General features: G+C 45.3%; 1 protein-coding gene across 1 annotated transcript in view; it reads right to left on the minus strand.

Moving 5' to 3' along the window:
- Positions 1–25,835, minus strand: part of LOC130119665 (properdin-like) — a 56,412-nt gene that overhangs the window by 1,938 nt on the left and 28,639 nt on the right. Inside the window, exons 3-10 of the mRNA XM_056288244.1 lie at positions 21,978–22,144; positions 19,486–19,662; positions 15,257–15,481; positions 14,964–15,131; positions 14,647–14,838; positions 10,383–10,556; positions 10,072–10,269; positions 5,695–5,806 (exon numbers count right to left, since the gene is read on the minus strand). Of these exons, the coding sequence (XP_056144219.1) occupies positions 5,695–5,806; positions 10,072–10,269; positions 10,383–10,556; positions 14,647–14,838; positions 14,964–15,131; positions 15,257–15,481; positions 19,486–19,662; positions 21,978–22,144 (1,413 nt within the window). The remainder of the gene's footprint in view (positions 1–5,694; positions 5,807–10,071; positions 10,270–10,382; positions 10,557–14,646; positions 14,839–14,963; positions 15,132–15,256; positions 15,482–19,485; positions 19,663–21,977; positions 22,145–25,835) is intronic.

The following is a 25,835-nucleotide window of genomic DNA, read 5'->3' on the forward strand; positions in this document are numbered from 1 at the left end:
ACCTTACCTGATGATCTCACCAATCACCTCAATGCCACTCTGTCTGTCTCCCTCAACACACTGGCCCCTCTCAAAACAAAAACAGTCTCCTTCAACACCTCTGCACCCTGGTTCACACCTGAGCTCCGCACAATGAAACAGACTGCCCGCCAACTGGAATGACTTGCCAAGAAAACATCTCTCACTGTACATCAAGAAGCCCACAACCTCCACCTCTCTGCCTACAAAGATGCCCTCACTGCCACCAAGTCTGCCTATTTTTCCACCATCATTAATGATTCCAACCACAACCCCCACACCCTCTTCTCCACTGTAAACAACCTCCTCAAGCCCCGTGCCGATGCCCTCTCCAACTCTACTGCTGAACAATGCAACTCATTTCTCCAATTTCTTGCAGACAAAATCGCCGCCATCAACAAATCACTGTCCCCTGCATCTGACTCAGCAGCACCTACTCCGGCCCCTCTTCTCCCCATTCCTCTTGACCACCCCACCCCTCCCCCTGATCGCCGCCTCTCCCGGTTTGTTCCTGTTGCCCCTACCACTATCTCTGAACTCATCGGCTCATCAAAATCCACAACCTTCTCCCTTGATCCCCTCCCCACCCCACTACTGAAGAAATGCCTCCCTGCCCTATGCCCCTACCTCACCAACCTTTTCAATTCCTCACTGTCCCATGGAACTGTCCCCTCTGCCTACAAAACTGCAGCTGTCACCCCAATTTTCAAGAAACCCGGTCTTGATCCATCCTGCCTCAACCACTACCGGCCAATTTCCAATCTCCCCTTCCTCTCTAAAACCCTGGAATGCATTGTCACCACACAACTCCAAACCTACCTACACTCCAACAACCTACTCGAACCCCTCCAGTCTGGTTTTTGCCCACTCCACAGCACTGAAGATGCACTCCTTAAAGTACTTAACGACCTCCTCACCTCTGCTGATACTGGAGCCCTTAACATCCTCATCCTCCTCGACCTGAGTTCAGCCTTCGATACCATGAGCCACAACATCCTGCTCACCAGATTGAAAGATGTTGGTATTGAAGGCACCGTAGTCAGCTGGCTCCAGTCCTACCTCTCCAACGGGTCACACTTCATCTCACTTCACAACCACTCCTCTGTTCCATCCAAAGTCACACAAGGTGTTCCCCAAGGTTCTGTACTCGGCCCACTCCTTTTCATCATCTACATCCTCCCTCTTGGTCAGATTCTCCGCCATTTCAAATTGGACTTCCACTGTTATGCTGATGACACCCAGATATACCTCAGCACCAAATCCCCTCACAATCCACCCCTCTCACATCGACTCCTGTCTGTCTGCAGTTAAAGTCTGGATGCAGCAAAACCTTCTCAGACTCAACAGTGACAAAACTGGACTCCTCTTCATTGGCTCCAAGTCCACTCTCAGCCAAATCAACAACCTTGCACTCACCATCGATGGCACTACTGTCTCCCCTTCGCTCCAGGCACGCAACCTTGGTGTGATCCTTGATCCCACCCTCTCCCTTGAGCCACATATCCGCCAAATGGTCAAATCCTCCTTCTACCACCTTCACAACATTGCAAAAATAAGATCCTCTCTCACACGCCCTGCTGCTGAGATACTGATCGATGCCTTCATCTCCTCCCGCCTTGATTATTGCAACTCACTCCTCTATGGCATCAGTGCTAGCTCTATCTAGAGACTCCAATTGGTCCAGAATGCATCCGCCCGACTTTTAACTTTCACCAAATCCTGGCACCACATCACCCCAGTCCTAAAAGACCTCCACTGGCTACCCATCTCCCACCGGATCAATTACAAAATCCTGGTTCTTCCTTATAAAGCTCTTCACAAACTGGCTCCCCCATACCTCACCGATCTCCTCTCTCCCTACCAACCCTCTCGGTCCCTCAGGTCCACCTCAGTCTCCCTTCTCTCTACCCCCAGGTCCAACCTCCATGGCTTTGGTGACCGAGCCTTCTCCAGAGCAGCTCCCAGGCTCTGGAACTCACTTCCCCAAATCATTAGGGACTCAGAATCCCTCCCACTCTTCCAATCCCGTCCCAAGATACATCTTTTCTCCATTGCCTTCTCGTGTCCCCCCGTCCGCTCATACAACCCTGGTCTGGGGCAGGCTGGGGACTGAGCGCTTGACCTGCATCTGTGATTTATGATGATTGGTTTTCTTTCCCATTATATCTGTCCAAGTTGGAGAGTACTGCTGGCATTGCGTGTGGCTGCCGCTTCTCCGTCTTGTAGTCCCCCTTCTCATCCACCCCTGTATGTCTGTGTAATGTTCATCTGTCGTCTTGTTTCACTCCATTTATTGTAAAGCGACTTTGAGTACTAGAAAAGCGCTATATAAGATTGAGTCATTATTATCATTATTATTACAGGCTCTTGTTATATCACACATTGACTACTGCAACTCCTTACTGGCAGGTCTCCCTGCATGAACTTTCAAACCTCTGCAAATGATCCAGAATACAGCAGCGCATCTGGTCTTCAACCAACCCAAAACACCACATGTCACCCCGCTGTTCATACCCCTCCACTAGCTCCCAGTTGCTGCCCACATCAAATTCAAAGCCTTGGTGCTCGCTAACAAAACAGCAACTAAAACGGCTCTGGCCTACCTGAACTCCCTCCTCATTCAGATCTACACTCAGTCTCTACCTGAAGTCCCTCATTCAGGTCTACACTCAGTCCCTACCTGAACTCCTCTCATTCAGGTCTATACTCAGTCCCTACCTGAACTCCCTCATTCAGGTCTACACTCAGTCCCGCTCACTACGCTCTGCCAATGAAAGGTGCCTGGCACTTCTGCCACAACGGGGCCCTAAGTTACTATCCAGACTCGGTGGTGGAATGAGTTACCAAACTCCAGTCGATCCGCTGAGTCCCCCTCCATCTTTAAGAACAAGCTAAAGAACCAGCTCTTTCTCAAACACCTCCCCACCTGATGGTACTAATATAAATATAAGAAAAAAAGAAAAAGAAAAAAGTCCCTTCTATGCACCCTATGCATTGCCTTTGTACACTGCCTGTTGACACCTATGCCCTATCGGTCATGAACCTGTTTTTTTGGCACTAACTTGCGTTGTTGCCTCCTGACTAGGTCCTTGCTTGTGTTGTATTAACTCTCAGATGTACGTCACTTTGGATAAAAGTTTTGCTGAATGAAACTGTACCATTGTAACATTGTAATCTTTATTGGCCATGTAGGTTTGCACATACATGGAATTTGAATCCAGTTTTGTGTCTCTCAGTGTACTTCACATAGAATAACAACACTATCCATTCCTCCATTATCCAAACCGCTTATCCTGCTGTCAGGGTCGCGGGGATGCTGGAGCCTATCCCAGCAATCATTGGGCGGCAGGCGGGGAGACACCCTGGACAGGCCGCCAGGCCATCACAGGGTACCAGGTCATCAACACAATTGACCCTTTGCTAAGCCATGCCCCCGAAACGCAGACTGGCTAGTCACAGTGCAGCATAGGACAGGCTCCGACAGAGGTCTGATACTTTAATGGCGGCCCTCCGTTGACTCCGATGCAAAAGTTTCTTCATTTTCAAGCTGGTTTTGTGGACTTTTAGCTAGTTGGGGTTAAACGTTGTGCCTGGGATATTTGTAACAATGACACTCGTTACCCGGAGATGGAGATGTATGTTTTTTTTCCCTTTTCCAAAACCTAAATCAAACTCTGAAAAGTGTAGGCTGCGGATAAAGCTATGTGGGCGTCCTCAAATCCAGTTGAACCCCTCAAAGATCAGCAAGCACAGCTTTGTCTGCTCCAAGGTAAGTAATTACTTTTATTAACTGTAAAATAATGTTAAAGCTTGACGAACTTAGCAACAGTAACTAAGGGGGGCGGGCCTTAGCGAAGGGTCAATTCTGTTGCCTCGCCTAGTGCGCAGTACCTCCGCCACACCACTAGATGGTACAGAGTTGGAACATGTAAGTCACTGACTGATTCAGTGTCGAGTATAGAAGAAGACTAAGCAGAATGGCAGCAGTGCGAAGTTAGTGAGTTTACAGTGCCTTTATTTCGGAGGCAATAAACATTCAGACTGCACCTGGAAGCCTTTGTCTCTCATTTGAAGAACTGTTTCCCTATGTGCCAAACGAAACACCAATGTTCAGGGAGGGCAGAATAACAATCTTCACATATATACACAAGGACTGACTTACACAGGTGGAATAAGCAGTGATATGGTGCGGAGAATATATCAGAGATGATGAAATAGATGTTAGCAGGTTACTTACATACATACATGCCTGAGGTAGATGGACATGACAGCGTATCAGTATACGTACAATGTACAGTACGCTCTCGCAGAGTTAAAATTGAAAATGATGAGGTGTGGGTTTGGTAAAAGTTAAAATGGAATGTTTTTTTAGCGCCACCCTTTTTCTCCTAATGGTCCAATCACAATTGAGCGTCCTTTGCTTCAAGTGTCATATTCTGCGGTTACTGTGAATTAAGGCAAACTGATTCACAAATTCATCTAAATCAAGAAAATTGGCTCGTCTAGACTCCAATCTCAGAATCCAGGTTGCTCAATCTTCCGTGGTTGATCTCAAGTAATGTGATTGAGTACTGAAAAGCTCCTTTCACATGCAGCTGACTCACAGGTATGGTGACCACTATTTTACACAATCTAAAGACTTAATGAAACGCCTCATGATATGGCTCAATGAATTGTGTGAGGTCAACAATACCCTGTACTGGCATTGAAAAGTATATTCCACAGATGTGGAAGGCCGGATCCTAGACGTGCTGTAGCTAAATGCATAAGGCAGGTGGTGTGTTGTACCTGTTTCTTTTAGTTTGACAGTCTTTACTGATCCATTCATCTATTTCGACCTCCTGTAACCTTCAAGGAACTACATCCTTATATAGCCAATGTTCTTTTAAAACACGGTCTTACTCAGTTCTCCTGTCATCATCAGGTTGATTAGCTGGTTGGTTGATGGGTTAGTTAGTTGGTTAACAAGCTGGTTAGTTAATGGGTTAGTTAGTGGGTTGATGGGTTAGTTATTTGGTTGATAAGCTGGTTGGTTGATGGGTTAGTTATTTGGTTGATAAGCTGGTTGGTTGATGGGTTAGTTATTTGGTTAATAAGCTGGTTGATTGATGGGTTAGTTAGTTGGTTGATAAGCTGGTTGGTTGATGGGTTAGTTAGTTGGTTAATAAGCTGGTTGGTTAATGGGTTAATAAGCTGGTTGGTTGATGGGTTAGTTGGTTAATAAGCTAGTTGGTTGATGGGTTAGTTGGTTAATAAGCTAGTTGGTTGATGGGTTAGTTAGTTGGTTAATAATCTGTTTGGTTGATGGGTTAGTTAGTTAGTTGGTTAACAAGCTGGTTGGTTTATGGATTAGTTGGCTAATAAGCTAGTTGACTGATGGGTTAGTTAGTTGGTTGATTAGCTGGTTGGTTGATGAGTTAGTTAGATAATTGGTTAATAAGCTGGTTGGTTGATGAGTTAGTTGGTTGATTAATAAGCTAGTTGGTTGATGGGTTAGTTAGTTGGCTAATAAACTAGTTGGTTGATGGGTTAGTTAGTTGGCTAATGATCTAGTTGGTTGATGGGTTAGTTTGCTGGTTAGTAAGCTGGTTGGTTGATGGGTTAGTTAGTTAGTTGGTTAACAAGCTGGTTGGTTGATGGGTTAGTTGGCTGGTTTGTTGTCTTCAGATGACTTACCGGTAGTGAGACAGGTCGGGTTCACAGATTCTCTTGCGGTACCTTTTAGAGTTTTGACCACATGCTGGATTACAAAAACTCCACTCTTCCCAGCCGTTCCAAGACCCCTTAACTAGAACATAAACACACACACACACACACACACACACACACACACACACACACACACACACACACACACACACACACACACACACACACACACACACACCGGACAGGTAAACACGCATTGAATTACCAGTTAACAGTCCAAGGCCGTTACCCAGTCACAAGTGAACTTCTTGTAACCTGGAAATGTTGAATCTTTTTCAAGAACCGTGAAGTTTGGGACACAAGAAATAAAGACAACCACACTGTCAGCGTCATTTGTCCGCTAACAACAGCGGTTCTCCAGTCGTTGTTTGTAAAGTGGTGGTTGTAGCTGGAGCGTAGGTGTGATGGCATGATGACACGTTACTTGACCAGTCAGGATTGACAGCACTGTTATTGCCACCTTACATTTCTCAGTACTCATATTCAGTATTACATCCTGAGCAGGGCTGGAATTAGGATCCAGGAATTATCTTCAAAATCAGACCATCATCAATGGAAAAAAAAATCAGAACCCGGATCTTAACAAGAATCACAATCAGATTCAGGAATACTTTTATTGCACAGAATTTAGCTTGGTGTTGTTGGTACAGTTGCAAATGCAAGAAAAGTACCGTCTCCAATAGAATAAAAAATAAAATGCAAATACAGTAAGTTTGTGCAAAACTATATATATACAAATAGACACACACACACACACACATACACGTACATATACATATATATAAAATCCCGTATATAATAAATATACAATAAATTATCCAATATATAAACTGGGTTATTTTGCTCCTTATTTGTTGAGCAGTTTTCCTATTGTTGAGTGTTTCTTTTATATATATCCATCCATCTATTAACGAAACCGCTTATGCTGCTCTCAGGGTCACAGGGATGCTGGAGCCTATCCCAGCCATCATTGGGCAGCAAGGTGGGGAGACACCCTGGACAGACGGCCAGTCCATCAAAGGGCCTATATATACAGTATGTGTACAAAAGTATTGGTACACATCTCTTAATCATTGAATTCAGGTGTTTCATTCAGACCCATTGCCACAGGTGTATAAAATCCAGCAGCTAGCCATGCAGTCTGCATTTACAAACATTTGTGGAAGAATGGGTCATTCTGAAGAGCTGGCATTGTTCCCAGCAGTTTTAAGACAGCTGTGGTTAAACCCTTACTTAAAAAACCACACCTTGATGCAGGGTCTCAATAACTATCGACCAGTCTCTAATTTTTTAAAGTACTAGAGAGAGTTTTGTATAAACAACTTTCGACCCATATAGAAGAAAACCACCTATATGAAACTTTTCAATTGCCTTTCAGGCCCCGTCACTCCACTGAAACTGCTCTGACCAGAGTGGTGAACGATCTTTTACTAGCTCTGGACTCTGATTCCACTTCTGTGCTTCTACTACAGGACCTCAGTGCAGCCTTTGAGACCATTGATCACTGTATACTATTAGCCAGATTAAACTGAAATTTTTGTGTCTCTGGCTTGGCTCTCTCTTGGCTTAAGTCCTACTTCTCTGTAAGAACACATTGTGTCTGCTATAGAAATATTACGTCAAAATTATCTGACATTACATTACAGTTATTTAGCCGATGCTTTTTCCAAAGCGACTTAAAATAAGTGCATTTAACGCATGAAATGAGGAGAACTACTAGTCATCAGAGGTCATAAGTGCATATTCTCTCTAAACAAGCATCTAAGAACAAAACCAGTGCTGAAGTAAAAGCGCAAGAAAAGAGTTTTTTTTTTAAATGAATGAATACAATAATTGCTAAGAGGAAGTAACAGGGTAGTAGTTCTTGAAGCAGTGAGTTTTCAACCTGCGCCGAAAGATGGGCAGCGACTCCGCTGTCCTGACATCAGTGGGGAGTTCATTCCACTACTGTGGGGCCAGGACAGAAAAGAGCTGTGACCGGGTCGATCGGCAGCAGGGGCCCCTGAGCGACGGGGCAACCAGGCATCCCGAGGCAGCAGAGCGACATGGTCGGGTGGGGGTGTAGGGCTTGACCATGGCCTGGAGATAGGAAGGAGCTCTTCCTTTCACTGCCCTGTAGGCGAGCACCAGAGTCCTAAACTGTGAGATTGTGAGATTTGCTACGGTGCTATGATCTATGGGTTTTAGTGGCATGTATAACTGAGTGTCGTCAGCATAAAAATTGTAGAGCACATCTTGATTTTGAATGACATGGCCAAGGGGCAGTATGTAAATAGAAAAGAGAAGGGGGCCAAGAACTGAACCTTGAGGGACACCACAACTCAATTGAGCCACTGAGGAGGTAGAGTTACCCAGAACAACAGAAAAAGTTCTGGCGGTGAGGTAAGAACATAATAAGCTAAGAGCCGAACCCTTGATGCCAACCCAAGTCTCTAAGCAATGTAAGAGGATGTTGTGATTGACTGTGTCAAAGGCAGCACTTGAGTTCAAAAGAACTAAAATCGAGCAGTCACCTCTGTCTGCATTCAGCAGGAGGTCATTAGTGACCTTAACTAGAGCTGTCTCAGTATTATGAAGTGCTCTAAAACCAAACTATTAAAAACAGTATTAGTGTTTATAAGGAAATCAACTGAGAAGAAACTAGAACCTTAGAACCTTAGATAAAAAAGACAATTTGGAGATTGGCCTGTAGTTACTTAGGGACAGGGGATCTAAATTAGGTTTCTTCAGCCATGGGTGAATGACGGCATGCTTAAAACTGTCTGGAAAAGAACCAGAGGCCAGACAGAATTGTTAAGAATTTGCAGAATAAAGGGACTAGTAGTTGAAAATGCCTCCTTGAGCAGCTTAGTGGGGATGATGTCTAGGATACAGGAGGAGGAGCTCATACTGGAGACTGTATTCTCCAACACTGAAATTGCAATTGGTTGAAACTAGGTAAAAGAGGCAGAATTGACATGGGGAATGGAACGAATGCAAGAGCCTGGCTGGATTTGGGACTTAATATTCTCCACCTTGTTTACAAAATGAGTGAGACATTTTTCAGACAACTCAACATCAGGTTCAAAAAGAGAAGTGGAGGGACCATTAATGACAGAATCAATTACCCTGAAGAGAACTTTAGGATTGTGGTTATTTCTTCATATCATTTCAGAGAAGTACGCTGATCTCGCATCCTTAACTGCCTTCTGGTAAATTAACATTTGGTTTTTAAGGGTGTATGTGCTAATTCGGACTTGTTGGCCTTCCATTGTCTAAGGGCATGAGTGTGGTCATTCAGCCAGGGGAGGTTATTTGATTTTTGTTTCCTAGTTTTAAATGGTGCAATTTGGTCGAGGATGATAAATAAAGTTTTGGGGACTTATTCTCTCAATAAATAAAAGTCTCAGGGATACATAAAGTATTCTGATTGCGATTGTGATGGAAAGGCACTGATCATTGAATGAATTTAATAGTGCCTCTGGATTGAGGGGGATAAACAGGGATTAAAGGATGATGAATTAAAGCGTCACAGAATTTAACAAACCACAGTGATGTTCTCTACATACACCTTAAAGCATACCCAATATCCTTCCGGCACTGCTGTCCATCCTTTTGAGGACCTGGCATTTGTTCCCTGGTGGTTGTTCGGAGGATGTGGGTTTTCCTCCACTGGTTTCTTCTCAACAACGTCTCATGAACATATACATAAAGCATTTCTGGTGCTCTCTTAAATTTAAGTTTAGGTTCATCAGCCAATTCCGTCTCGAATCGTCATTTTTTGGCATGGAAAGTGTAGAACTGAAGACAGCTACAGTCTCTCACTGTTTTTGGCGAATGATCAGAGCATTGTTGTTAAGCCACACATTTAGCTTGGCACAGTGCCAAAAGCCGCAACATGTACCTGAGCTCCATAATGCCACTTCAGGCAACGCTAATGACACAGAAAGAAATATATTCAGACAAAAAATAAGTACATGTAACACTATATACATTAGACGCGTTTGAACGTTTCACCATGGGTGGCTAGCTGGTGGCAAGCGAAGTTCTACCTCATGAAGGTATCAAGCTAGGTACGTAGCCGAGACAACAAGTCACTTCAAACACAGACGGATCGAGTGCAGTGTTCCTTTCAGTAGAGACAGACAGCAGAGGGAAATGTGCCATCATCACAGGAAAACACCACTGTAGGAAAGTGATGTGGAGACAGTTGTCTTGAGTCGTCTCATAAAGGCACAGGGACCCTCTAAGCCTGAAGTCCCACTGAGGACAAGTCAAATTAATACAAGGAACACTACAGTCCAGGATCAATTCTGATCAGGAAAAATGTGTGTGTGTGTGTGTGTGTGTGTGTGAGATGCTCACAGTAACAGCGGTTGACATCGTAGCAGACCCTCCTGTCAGTCAGGTGGTATCCAGGGCAGATGGCTCCGTTGTGGGCTCGGTACAGACAGCGGCGCTCTCTGGTCTGACTCCCACCAGATGTCTTACAGTGAATGTCTCTGCCTTGAATGGGAGATTGACACGCTCCCCATGACGACCACTCTGACCACAGACCGTTTACTACACACACACACACACACACACACACAACATTATGACGTAGGTGTATTTACTGTGTATTTGCGTGTATGGCTGTTTTTTGTGTATGTTAAGTGTGTGTGTGTGTGTGTTACCTGGACAGTGTATTTTGGTTTTACAGATCCTCTTCTGTCCCCCAGTGCCTACACATGGTCGGCCACCATGTTTGGGGGTGGGGTTGTTACACTGTCTGACTGACAGCTCTAGCCCCACCCCGCAGGAAACAGAGCAGGAAGAGAAGGCCCCCCAAGGACTCCAGTTACCGTCCACTGGGAGAGACACGTAGAAGAAGACAATAGGAGAGAGAGAAAAACAGACACAAGAGAGAGACAGCTAGACAGACAGTCAGAGAGGGAGACAGAGAGAGAGCGAGACAGACAGATAGACAGAGACAGACAGACAGAGAGTGAGATAGACAGAGAGAGAGAGAGACAGCTAGACAGACAGAGAGCGAGATAGACAGAGAGACAGATAGATAGAGATAGAGAGAGACAGATAGAGAGAGACACACACATATTAGTGTTAATGTTCATTTACTGTGCAGATCTGTAATGTTAATTACTAATACTTATTGTTATTTCTACTTTGTTTTCAATGTACACACATCTAATGTATCACAAGCTTTGGACACACACATGAACAATTTGTCATGCCAATAAAGCCACCTGAACTGAATTGAAAGACAGATAGACAGACAGACAGACACAGAGAGAGAGAGATGTTTAAAACAACTTGTATTTACATTATAGTTTTTCCATTCCCATCATTTCAGTGTAAACTGCTGAACTCAAAACTCAAATTCTCAGCATCATTACTGCTCCATCCAATCATTACACAAAATCCTTCCATCTCTCTTTCACACACACACACACACACACACACACACACACACACACACACACACACACACAAGACCACAATAAATTAAAAACGGAGAACACGTGACCCATCTTCCCAAGTGAACATAAACCCTGTCTGATCCCCCACAGAGCCCCGAAAGAGTCCAGATTACTGGTCAGAGTGTAGAAAGCGTGCTGTATCCTCAGATGAGCCGCCACCAAACCCTTCAGACTCTGCACCACATCAGTCCAGCCCTGACCCAACATCTGGTTTTTCCTGGTCTTCCAGATCGCCAGCTTAGCAGTTCCGAACAGAACATTGAGTAGGACCAGAAACTGCCCTTTTCTTGCTGTGGATTTGGGCCCAAAAACAAACATGGGGACAGAGAAATCCTCTCCCAAAACTTCCACCCATCCCTGCAGTACCCCAAATAAGCCCACTAATCCAGGACAAGAGACCACTAAATGTTCTAACGTCACCCTCTGTGTGCAGAAAGGACATTCCTATCCAGTGCCTGGATCCAGGTGAGCCCTGTGTCTGTTCATAGCACTGGAGGTCAGCCATCCGTTTCTCAACAGGAGGCTTATACAGGACCCTCCACCTGCTTTTAGGGGTACAGCCTGAAGCAAAAACCTCAGTCCACCTCGACTCCCTGACTTAAGCCAGAGAGCGAAGGTTCAGTACCTTCACACAGCTGTAGTAAAGCTGCCTCTTCCCACAAGAGCTGAAACTCAGTAATCATAAAAAAGTCCAGATTATAAGAGACAATAAAATCAGTAATGGTGAAGGACGTATTACCCAGAGATCTCACATTCGAGAGGCCAACATTTTCTGGTGTCAAAGCTGAATGAAAAGCAACGGGAGTACAGCAAGTAGCATGTAAATTGCAGGTATTTGCTCCAAATATTAGGTTGTTATTGTTTCTACCATTAGATATAGTGTGTGGACGAGAGACCCGGTGTCTAATAATATTCTGTATGGGGAAAACTCCCAGTGAGAGGGTTAATGACAGATTAGGCCAGTGGGGGGGGGGGCTAGCAGGGGAGCGGATCTGTGGAGGTGGAGGTTCCAGGAGGGAAGTGTGGGATGTAAACAGTAAGTCATGTGGAGGGCTGTACAGCATGCTGTAAATTGGGCGCTAGCATTCAGCTACCCAGCCTATTTGGGTGGATTCCGTCAGTTCTAAAGAAGAAACAATCTCAAAACAGATTCAAATTGTCAATAAAACCTATATCGTGAGCTCTGCAGGCGGAGTTGAGCCAAGTGTGGAGGCTCTGAGGATTCTGCTGAAATACCCTGCTCTATGGGCCAGTGTGGGGATAGAACTGGAGATAAAAACAGACTTTCCACAAGTACTTAAAAAGCTAAAAAGAACATTAAAATCCTTTTGATTAGTTCAGACTGCTGCTGAGCTGCATCGTTTGCCTCCAAATGAAAGATCACTCAATTAGTGGAGGACGGGAGTTGCTGCAATAGAAACCTGCTACAATACAAATCTGTTGCAACAGAAACCAGCTGCAATAAAAACCTGTCGCAATAGAAACATGTCGCAATAGAAACATGCTGCAATAGAAACCTGTCACAATAGAAACATACTGCAATAGAAACCTGCTACAATACAAACCTGTCGCAATAGAAACATGTCACAATAGAAACATGCTGCAATAGAAGCCTGCTGCAATAGAAACCTGTCACAATAGAAACATGCTGCAATAGAAACCTGCTACAATACAAACCTGTTGCAACAGAAACCAGCTGCAATAGAAACCTGCTGCAATAAAAACCTGTCGCAATAGAAACATGTCACAATAGAAACATGCTGCAATAGAAGCCTGCTGCAATAGAAACCTGTCATAATAGAAACCCGCTGCAATAGAAACCTTCCGCAATAGAAACCTGCTGCAATAGAAACCTTCTGGATTAGAAACCTGCTGCAATAGAAACCTGCTCTGTCTGGGAGAATCACTCCCATATGTCCAACGTGTTTGTGCAGCGGTTTAACTTGAACAGTATTCTTTCATTTGTTAATTACCTTTTTAACAGAGGTGGAAAGAATACTGAATAATTCCTACTGAAGTAAAAGTACTGCAACTTTACTGATCATTTACTTGAGTACAGGTAAAATTACTGATGAAGGAAATGAGTCAAGTCAGAGTAAATACGTTTTTAGTGAAAAGATAGAATTATTCACACTAATTCTGCATTCAGTTTGTGTTATTCTGTAATGTTTCATAAAATAAAAATAGCTAAATAAAATATTTTACAATTTATCAACTCCAAGTAAAACCCGGCAGCCATACCAACATGTACGTGGTTCTGCCCAATGACGGAAGCTAAGCCGGTGTGGGCTTGGCTAGTACTTGGATGGGAGACCTCCCTGGCAAATGAGTTGCTGCCAGAAGTGGTGTTGGTGGGCCAGTAGGGGGCAGTCTTCCCTCTGGTCCTAATAAATAACCGAAACCCCAGTGCAGTGAGGGGGACACTGTGCTGTAGGAGATGCCGTCCTTCAGATGAGACGGTAAACCGAGGTCCTGACTCACTGTGGTCAGTGAAGACCCCATGGCACTTATCACAAAGAGTAGGGGGTCCCCAGTATCCTGGCACCATTCCCCACCTGGCTCTCTCCATCTGGCCACCTCATCACCCCCATGTAACTGGCTCAATGGTTCCTCCCTCTCCACCCCAAGCTGATGTGTGGTGAGTGTTCAGGCGCAACATGGCTGCCGTGCACCACCCAGGTGGTGCTACACATTGGTGGTGGTTGAAGCGAGTTACCCCCTTCAATGTGAAGCACTTTGGGTGTCTAGAAAAGTGCTGTAAAAATGTAATGACTATTATTATTAATATAACATTTCTATGATTCTATTGTACTCAAAAAAGTATCGTAACGAGGAGAAATTGACCCGAGCCCTGTAATGAGAGATATTATTAATTAATTAATTAATAATATCTCTGCCTCCTCACCAGCAAACTGTCTTTGCATAAGCTGCAAGTTTTTAACTGCCACCAACATCCTGTAAACTTATTCAAGCTAGTTTTACATTTACTCTTTTACATCAGAGCATCCAGACAGACAGGCAGGCAGACCGACAGGCAAGCAAACAGGCACCCAGGCAGGCATCCAGACAGGCAGGCAGACAGACAGGGAGGCAGGCAAGCAGGCAGGTAGACAGGCAGACAGACAGACAGACAGACAGGCAGGCAGGCAGACAGGGAGGCAGGCAAGCAGGAAGGTAGACAAGCAGACAGACAGACAGACAGACAGGCAGGCATGCAGATAGACAGGCAGGCAGGCAGGCAGGCAGACAGACAGACAGACAGACAGGCAGGCAAGCAGGCAGGTGGACAGGCAGACAGACAGACATGCAGACAGACAGACATGCAGGCAGACAGACAGGCAAGCAGGCAGGTAGACAGGCAGGCAGACAGGCAAGCAGGCAGGTAGATAGGCAGACAGACAGACCGACAGACAGGCAGACAGAGAAACAGACGGTCGGGCAGACAGACAGACGAGTGTACCGGGGCAGTGAGGCAGGTGGTCACAGGGTTCTGCCTCTGTGGTAGCTTCAGGACAACTTCTGCCAGGAGGGTCAGAGGAAGGGGCGGGGTTAGAACAGGAACGGTGACGTGTCCTGACAGAAGCACGGCCTTCTGGGATACAGGAAGTAGAACACTGGCCCCAGCTGGACCAACCAGTCCACACCCCATGTACTACAGAGAGAGAGAGAGAGAGAGAGAGAGAGAGAGAGAGATAGAGAGATTATGTTATCCGCATAATTGTGTGTGTGTGTGTGTGTGTGTGTGTGTGTGTGTGTGTGTGTGTGTGTGTGTTTTACCAGGGCATGTGCTCTTGCAGACAGTTGTCTTGGTAGTTGAGCCATCACAAAGACGACCTCCATATTTGGGGAGGGGGTGGTTACATGTCCTGATTGATAGCAGAATCCCCTCCCCACAGGAAACTGAGCACGGCCCCCAGGGGCCCCACGCACCCCAATTTCCATCCACTGGTGTGAAGCATATCAAATATAATTTCAAACACATATATTGACTTAAAATAAATTTTAAGATTCAACTTCAAATACAGATTAAAACACAATTCAAGTTCATCCCATTTCAAATCCAGGTTTACCGGGACAGTTTGGAAGATCACTACAGCTCTGGACGTTGGTGCCATCTCCTTGACAACTGTTACCAGGGGTTGACGTGTCAGAGGAAGGGGCAGGGTTGGTACAGAAACGATGCTGTCTACGGATGGGGTAAACCACGGCCCCTGAGAGATCACCACTTGGTTTCTCTGGGATACACGAAGCTGAACACGCTCCCCACCCGGACCAATCAGACCAACCTCCATGGACTGAGGAGAGGCAGAGTGTATGTTAGCATGTGGCTAGCATCAGCATGGACTGAGGACAGGCAGAGAGTGACCTGTTAGCATGTGGCTAGCATCAGCATGGACTGAGGAGAGGCAGAGAGTGACCTGTTAGCATGTGGCTAGCATCAACATAAACTGGTGACAGCAGAGTGACCTGTTAGCATGTGGCTAGCATCAACATGGACTGGGGACAGCAGAGTGACCTGTTAGCATGTAGCTAACATCAGCATGGACTTGAGGACAGGCAGAAAGTGACCTGTTAACATGTGGCTAGCATTAGCATGGACTGAGGACAGGCAGAGTGACCTGTTAGCATGTGGCTAGCATCAGCATGGAGAGTAACCTGTTAGCATGTGGTTAGCATTAGCATGGACGGAGGACAGCAGAGTGACCTGTTAGCATATGGCTAGCATCAGCATGGACTGAGGACAGGCCGAGAGTGACCTGTTAGCATATGGCTAGCATCAGCATGGACTGAGGACAGGCAGAGAGTGACCTGTTAGCATGTGGCTAGCATCAGCATGGAGAGTGACCTGTTAGCATGTGGCTAGCATCAGCATGGACTGAGGACAGCAGAGTGACCTGTTGGCATATGGCTAGCATCAGCATGGACTGAGGACAGGCCGAGAGTGACCTGTTAGCATGTGGCTAGCATTAGCATGGACTGAGGACAGCAGAGAGTGACCTGTTAGCAAATGGCTAGCATCAGCATGGACTGAGGACAGGCCGAGAGTGACCTGTTAGCATATCGCTAGCATCAGCATGGACTGAGGACAGGCCGAGAGTGACCTGTTAGCATATGGCTAGCATCAGCATGGAGAGTGACCGGTTAGCATGTGGCTAGCATCAGCAGGGACTGAGGACAGCAGAGAGTGACCTGTTAGCATGTGGCTAGCATCAGCATGGAGAGTGACCGGTTAGCATGTGGCTAGCATCAGCAGGGACTGAGGACAGCAGAGAGTGACCTGTTAGCATGTGGCTAGCATCAGCATGGACTGAGGACTGGCAGAGTGACCTGTTAGCATGTGGCTAGCATCAGCATGGCGAGTAACCTGTCAGCATGTGGTTAGCATTAGCATGGACGGAGGACAGCAGAGTGACCTGTTAGCATATGGCTAGCATCAGCATGGACTGAGGACAGGCCGAGAGTGACCTGTTAGCATATGGCTAGCATCAGCATGGACTGAGGACAGGCAGAGAGTGACCTGTTAGCATGTGGCTAGCATCAGCATGGAGAGTGACCTGTTAGCATGTGGCTAGCATCAGCATGGACTGAGGACAGCAGAGTGACCTGTTGGCATATGGCTAGCATCAGCATGGACTGAGGACAGGCCGAGAGTGACCTGTTAGCATGTGGCTAGCATTAGCATGGACTGAGGACAGCAGAGAGTGACCTGTTAGCAAATGGCTAGCATCAGCATGGACTGAGGACAGGCCGAGAGTGACCTGTTAGCATATCGCTAGCATCAGCATGGACTGAGGACAGGCCGAGAGTGACCTGTTAGCATATGGCTAGCATCAGCATGGAGAGTGACCGGTTAGCATGTGGCTAGCATCAGCAGGGACTGAGGACAGCAGAGAGTGACCTGTTAGCATGTGGCTAGCATCAGCATGGAGAGTGACCGGTTAGCATGTGGCTAGCATCAGCAGGGACTGAGGACAGCAGAGAGTGACCTGTTAGCATGTGGCTAGCATCAGCATGGACTGAGGACTGGCAGAGTGACCTGTTAGCATGTGGCTAGCATCAGCATGGCGAGTAACCTGTCAGCATGTGGTTAGCATTAGCATGGACGGAGGACAGCAGAGTGACCTGTTAGCATGTGGCTAGCACCAGCATGGCGAGTAACCTGTCAGCATGTGGTTAGCAGTAGCATGGACGGAGGACAGCAGAGTGACCTGTTAGCATGTGGCTAGCATCAGCATGGACTGAGGTCAGGCCAAGAGTGACCTGTTAGCATATCACTAGCATCAGCATGGACTGAGGACAGGCAGACAGTGACCTGTTATCATGTGCCTAGCATTAGCATGGACTGAGGACAGCAGAGAGTGACCTGTCAGCATATGGCTAGCATCAGCATGGACTGAGGACAGGCAGAGAGTGACCTGTTAGGATATGGCTAGCATCAGCATGGACTGAGGACAGCAGAGAGTGACCTGTTAGCATGTGGCTAGCATCAGCATGGAAAGTGACCTGTTAGCATGTGGCTAGTATGAGCATGGACTGAGGACAGCAGAGTGACCTGTTGGCATATGGCTAGCATCAGCATGGACTGAGGACAGGCCAAGAGTGACCTGTTAGCATATCACTAGCATCAGCATGGACTGAGGAAAGCAGAGAATGAGCTGTTAACATGTGGCTAGCATTAGCATGGACTGAGGACAGCAGAGAGTGACCTGCTACCATATGGCTAGCATCAGTATGGACTGAGGATAGGCAGAGAGTGACCTGTTAGCATATGGCTAGCATCAGCATGGAGTGAGGACAGCAGAGAGTGACCTGTTAGCATATGGCTAGCATCAGCATGGACTGAGGACAGGCAGAGAGTGACCTATTAGCATATGGCTAGCATCAGCATGGACTGAGGACAGGCAGTGTGTGACTTGTTAGCATGTGGCTAGCAACAGCATGGCGAGTAACCTATCAGCATGTGGTTAGCAGTAGCATGGACGGAGGACAGCAGAGTGACCTGTTGGCATATGGCTAGCATCAGCATGGACTGAGGACAGCAGAGAGTGAGCTGTTAACATGTAGCTAACATCAGCATGGACTTGAGGACAGGCAGAGAGTGACCTCTTAACATGTGCCTAGCATTAGCATGGACTGAGGACAGCAGAGAGTGAGCTGTTAGCATGTAGCTAACATCAGCATGGACTTGAGGACAGGCAGAGAGTGACCTCTTAACATGTGGCTAGCATAAGCATGGACTGAGGACAGCAGAGAGTGAGCTGTTAGCATGTGGCTAGCATCAGCATGGAGTGAGGACAGCAGAGTGACCTGTTAGCATGTGGCTAGCATCAGCATGGCGAGTAACCTGTCAGCATGTGGTTAGCATTAGCATGGACGGAGGACAGCAGAGTGACCTGTTGGCATATGGCTAGCATTAGCATGGACTGAGGACAGGCAGAGAGTGACTTGTTAGCATATGGCTAGCATCAGCATGGACTGAGGACAGGCAGAGAGTGACCTCTTAACATGTGGCTAGCATAAGCATGGACTAAGGACAGGCAGAGAGTGACCTGTTAGCATATGGCTAGCATCAACATGGACTGAGGACAGGCAGACAGTGAGCTGTTAGCATGTGCCTAGCATTAGCATGGACTGAGGACAGCAGAGAGTGAGCTGTTAGCATGTAGCTAACATCAGCATGGACTTGAGGACAGGCAGAGAGTGACCTCTTAACATGTGGCTAGCATAAGCATGGACTGAGGACAGACAGAGAGTGACCTGTTAGCATGTGGCTAGCATCAGCATGGAGTGAGGACAGCAGAGTGACCTGTTAGCATGTGCCTAGCATTAGCATGGACTGAGGACAGCAGAGAGTGAGCTGTTAGCATGTAGCTAACATCAGCATGGACTTGAGGACAGGCAGAGAGTGACCTGTTAGCATGTGGCTAGCATCAGCATGGAGTAACCTGTTAGCATGTGGCTAGCATTAGCATGGACCGAGGACAGGCAGACAGTGACCTGTTAGCATATGGCTAACATCAGCATGGACTGAGGACAGCAGAGTGACCTGTTAGCATGTGGCTAGCATCAGCATGGAGAGTAACCTGTTAGCGTGTGGCTAGCATTAGCATGGACTGAGGACAGGCCGAGAGTGACCTGTTAGCATATGACTAGCATTGATTTGAAATGAGAGGGGCAACCAGTGCAGGAGACCTTATCTGTAGTATTGTTAAAATGTCAATCAGTTTATCAGCTTTTCATCTGTCGTCAAAACAGACAGACAGGTGTATCGCAGGAAGACAGACAGGTATGTGTTTACCTGGACAGGGCTGCTCTGAACGACATGGTTCGGTCTGGTCCCGAGCGCCAACACGTGCATCATCACATCCCGTTCCTTGGTGGGGAAAACCTCTCTCTCTCCTCCTCACTCCCTGCCCCCCCCCACAGGACACCGAACACGGCCCCCAGGGGCCCCAGGCCTCCCACTCTGACATGGCTTCAACACACACACACACACACACACACACACACACACACACACACACACACACACACACACACACACATGCTTATCCATCAAGTTTAAAGTTTCATGTTTAGTGTAGGACCAGAACATGGACGAGTTGGTCGGCTCAGCCCACCCACACACACACACACACACACACACACACACACACACACACACACACACATGCTTATCCATCAAGTTTAAAGTTTCATGTTTAATGTAGGACCAGAACATGGACGAGTTGGTCGGCTCAGCCCACCCACACACACACACACACACACACACACACACACATGCTTATCCATCAAGTTTAAAGTTTCATGTTTAGTGTAGGACCAGAACATGGACGAGTTGGTCGGCTCAGCCCACTCACACACACACCCACACACACCCACACACCAACACACACCCACACACCACCTTGCTCCCTAACTTTGATGCGACTTGCGTTGCAGAGCCGCTTGTACAGTCATTATGATATTGCATGTATAATCATTATATTGCATGTATAATCATTATAACGCATGTATAATCATTATATTATACGTATAATCATTATATTGCATGTATAATCATTATAACGCATGTATAATCATTATATTATACATATAATCATTATATTGCATATATAATCATTATATTATACATATAATGATTATATTGCATATATAATCATTATATTATACGTATAATCATTATATTGCATGTATAATCATATTATACGTATAATCATTATATTGCATGTATAATCATTATAACGCATGTATAATCATTATATTATACGTATAATCATTATATTGCATGTATAATCATTATAACGCATGTATAATCATTATATTATACGTATAATCATTATATTGCATGTATAATCATTATATTGCATATATAATCATTATAATGCATGTATAATCATTATAACACATGTATAATCATTATATTATACGTATAATCATTATATTATACGTATAATCATTATATTGCATATATAATCATTATATTATACATATAATCATTATATTGCATATATAATCATTATATTGCATATATAATCATATTGCATATATAATCATTATAATGCATGTATAATCATTATAACGTATGTATAATCATTATATTGCATGTATAATCATTATATTGCATATATAATCATTATAACGCATGTATAATTATTATATTGCAAGTATAATCATTATATTGCATATATAATCATTATAACGCATGTATAATCATTATAACGCATGTATAATCATTATAATGCATGTATAATCATTATATTGCATGTATAATCATTATAATGCATGTATAATCATTACATTGCATATATAATCATTATATTATACGTATAATCATTATATTGCATGTATAATCATTATATTGCAAGTATAATCATTATATTGCATATATAATAATTATAACGCATGTATAATCATTATAACGCATGTATAGTCATTATATTGCAAGTATAATCATTATATTGCATATATAATCATTATATTGCAGGTATAATCAATGTATTGGTTGTATAATCATTATAATGCATGTATAATTAATAATATGCTTGTATAATCATTATATTGCATATATAATCATTATATTTTATGTATAATCATATTGCATATATAATCATTATAATGCATGTATAATCATTATATTGCATATATAATCATTATAACGCATGTATAATTATTATAACGCATGTATAATCATTATATTGCATGTATAATCATTATAATGCATGTATAATCATTATATTGCATGTATAATCATTATATTGCATGTATAATCATTATATTGCATATATAATCATTATAATGCATGTATAATCATTACATTGCATATATAATCATAATATTATACATATAATCATTACATTGCATATATAATCATTATATTATACATATAATCATTATATTGCATGTATAATCATTATATTATACGTATAATCATTATATTATACATATAATCATTATATTGCATGTATAATCATTATATTGCATATATAATCATTATAACGCATGTATAGTCATTATATTGCATGTATAGTCATTATGTTGCATATATAATCATTATATTGCAGGTATAATCAATATACTGGTTGTATAATCATTATAATGCATGTATAATCAATATATTGCTTGTATAATCATTATATTGCATGTATAATCATTATATTGCATAGTATATAGTCGTTATATTGCTTATATAATAATTATATTGCTTATATATAGTCATTATGACTATATATAAGCAAGCTAACGCATTATCAGGAGACTATATATATATGTGTGTGCGTGTGTGTGTACCTGTACAGCAGCGGTCCGTGGTACAGGGTTCAGTCTGCATGATGTTCTTGTGATCTGGACATTGCGTTTGGTCGACACTGGAACACTGCCTTGTTCTCTGTCGTACCCCCTCTCCACACAGCACTGAACACGACGACCATGACGACCACAGAGACCACGTTGGAGGACTGCGCACACACACACACACACACACACACACACACACACACACGCGCACACACACACACACACACACACACACACACACACACACTCTCTCATATATATACATATCCTGCATAATATTAAATTATACATATATTGTATATATCCTACATAATATTAAATTATACATATATTGTATATATCCTATATAAAATTAAATTATACATATATTTCATATATCCTATATAATACTAAATTATACATATATTGTATTTATCATATACAATATCAAATTATATATATTGTATATATCATATATTATATTAAATTATACATATATAGCATATACAGTATAAAATCATACATATATTGTATATATAGTATACAATTTTAAATAATATATATGTTGTATATATTAAATTATACATATATTGTACATATCGTATACAATATTAAATTATACATATATTGTATATATACTATATTATATTAAATTATACATATATTGTATATATCATATATATTGTATACAGCAAGCCAGCAAAATGTATTTGTGTAGCACTTCTAAAAACAGTTACAAAATCAATACAGTCAATACACAAAATATGAATAAATACATAAAATACATTGAATGAATGTAAAGACATGGCATAGGGAGTAACAGACCAAGCTAAAACGTGTGTGTGTGTGCGTGTGTGTGTGTGTACTGGACCTATCAACCTAACATTTTTTTGTGGTTGCGGTGATTAAACAACCTTCAGAAGACATTTGTTCTGGGGGCGTCCGGGTAGCGTAGCGGTCTATTCCGTTGCCTGACAACACGGGGATCCCGGATCGAATCCCCGTTCTACCTACGGCTTGGTCGGGCATCCCTACAGTCTGCGGGTGGGAAGCCGGATGTGGGTATATGTCCTGGTCGCTGCACTAGCGCCTCCTCTGGTCGGTCGGGGCGCCTGTTCAGGGGGGAGGGGGAACTGGGGGGAATAGCGTGATCCTCCCACGCGCTCCGTCCCCCTGGTGAAACTCCTCACTGTCAGGTGAAAAGAAGTAGCTGGTGACTCCACATGTATGGGAGGAGGCATGTGATAGTCTGCAGCCCTCTCCGGATCAGCAGAGGCGGTGGAGCAGAGACCGGGAGGGCTGGGAAGAGTGGGGTAGTTGGCCAAGTACAATTGGGAGAAAAAGGGGGAAAAAATCCCCCCCCCCCAAAAAATGTCCTTGTTATCGCTGATCCATTCCTAGCTCGCTGCAGCACCGCTGCTCTCCGTCCTGCTCACTCTCCGTCCTGCGCAGTCTCCGTCCTGCCCACTCTCCGTCCTGCCCACTCTCCGTCCTGCCCACTCTCAGTCCTGCCCACTCTCCGTCCTGCCCACTCTCCGTCCTGCGCAGTCTCCGTCCTGCCCACTCTCAGTCCTGCCCACTCTCCGTTCTGCCCACTCTCAGTCCTGCGTACTCTCCGTCCTGCCCACTCTCCGTCCTGCCCACTCTCCGTCCTGCCCACTCTCCGTCCTGCGCACTCTCAGTCCTGCCCACTCTCCGTCCTGCCCACTCTCCGTCCTGCGCAGTCTCCGTCCTGCCCACTCTCCGTCCTGCCCACTCTCCGTCCTGCCCACTCTCAGTCCTGCCCACTCTCCGTCCTGCCCACTCTCAGTCCTGCGCAGTCTCCGTCCTGCCCACTCTCAGTCCTGCGCAGTCTCCGTCCTGCCCACTCTCAGTCCTGCCCACTCTCTGTCCTGCCCACTCTCAGTCCTGCGCAGTCTCCGTCCTGCCCACTCTTAGTCCTGCCCACTCTTAGTCCTGCCCACTCTCTGTCCTGCCCACTGTTAGTCCTGCGCAGTCTCCGTCCTGCCCACTCTTAGTCCTGCCCACTCTTAGTCCTGCCCACTCTCTGTCCTGCCCACTCTCAGTCCTGCGCAGTCTCCGTCCTGCCCACTCTTAGTCCTGCCCACTCTTAGTCCTGCCCACTCTCTGTCCTGCCCACTGTTAGTCCTGCGCAGTCTCCGTCCTGCCCACTCTTAGTCCTGCCCACTCTTAGTCCTGCGCAGTCTCCGTCCTGCCCACTCTTAGTCCTGCGCAGTCTTAGTCCTGCCCACTCTTAGTCCTGCGCAGTCTTAGTCCTGCCCACTCTTAGTCCTGCCCACTCTTAGTCCTGCGCAGTCTCCGTCCTGCCCACTCTTAGTCCTGCCCACTCTCTGTCCTGCCCACTGTTAGTCCTGCGCAGTCTCCGTCCTGCCCACTCTTAGTCCTGCCCACTCTTAGTCCTGCGCAGTCTCCGTCCTGCCCACTCTTAGTCCTGCGCAGTCTTAGTCCTGCCCACTCTCTGTCCTGCCCACTCTTAGTCCTGCGCAGTCTCCGTCCTGCCCACTCTTAGTCCTGCGCAGTCTTAGTCCTGCCCACTCTTAGTCCTGCGCAGTCTTAGTCCTGCCCACTCTCTGTCCTGCCCACTCTCAGTCCTGCGCAGTCTCCGTCCTGCCCACTCTTAGTCCTGCCCACTCTTAGTCCTGCCCACTCTCTGTCCTGCCCACTCTCAGTCCTGCGCAGTCTCCGTCCTGCCCACTCTTAGTCCTGCCCACTCTTAGTCCTGCGCAGTCTCCGTCCTGCCCACTCTTAGTCCTGCGCAGTCTTAGTCCTGCCCACTCTTAGTCCTGCGCAGTCTTAGTCCTGCCCACTCTTAGTCCTGCGCAGTCTTAGTCCTGCGCAGTCTCCGTCCTGCCCACTCTTAGTCCTGCGCAGTCTTAGTCCTGCCCACTCTCCGTCCTGCGCAGTCTTAGTCCTGCCCACTCTCCGTCCTGCGCAGTCTTAGTCCTGCCCACTCTTAGTCCTGCGCAGTCTTATCAGCTGGGCGCGTGTACGGCAGCGTATTGCTGCCACGCCAAAAAAAGCAACAACGATCAGTATAATAAGCTGATAAGTCTCACGTTTTAACATAAAACGTCTTTTAACATAGCACGTTATAACGTGAGATAAGGCACGTTATAACGTGATATGTCTGACGTTATAACGTGATGTCTCACGTTATAGATAAGTCACGTTATAACGTAAGACGTCACGCTATAAAGTGAGACTTATCATGTTATAACGTGACTTATCTTACATTATAACGTGAATCTTATCACGTTACAACGTGAGACTAAATGTGGCAGCAATATGCTACTGCGACCGACTTGTACGGTGGAGTTAGATGGAGCAGCGGTGGGGGGGGGCTCCATTAACCTACTTAATTTGTGCATTAACATAGTAATGGAATAGTAATGGAGACGTGAATTTCACCTACACTGTCAAATATCGCAAGACGTGTGCAGGCTGATGGGACGTGGTTTTCCAGACGGTTCCACCAGCAGTATTTTGCAAAAGTGAATGAAAACACGTTTCACATTTGAGTCAAGGTCTCCAGTTTAGAAAGAGCAACAGCTCTGCGCTTCTCGATGGGAACCGGCTCCTGAGGCATGATACCAGGATCCACCAGGGTCCTGTTGATGGGAACCGGCTCCTCAGGCATGATACCAGGCTCCACCAGGGTCCTGTTGATGGGAACCGGCTCCTCAGGCATGATACCAGGATCCACCAGGTTCCTGTTGATGGGAACCGGCTCCTCAGGCATGATACCAGGATCCACCAGGGTCCTGTTGATGGGAACCAGCTCCTCAGGCATGATACCAGGATCCACCAGGGTCCTGTTGATGGGAACAGGCTCCTCAGGCATGATACCAGGAT

This window comes from Lampris incognitus, chromosome 10 (assembly GCF_029633865.1).
Source record: "Lampris incognitus isolate fLamInc1 chromosome 10, fLamInc1.hap2, whole genome shotgun sequence".
Classification (NCBI taxonomy): domain Eukaryota; kingdom Metazoa; phylum Chordata; class Actinopteri; order Lampriformes; family Lampridae; genus Lampris; species Lampris incognitus.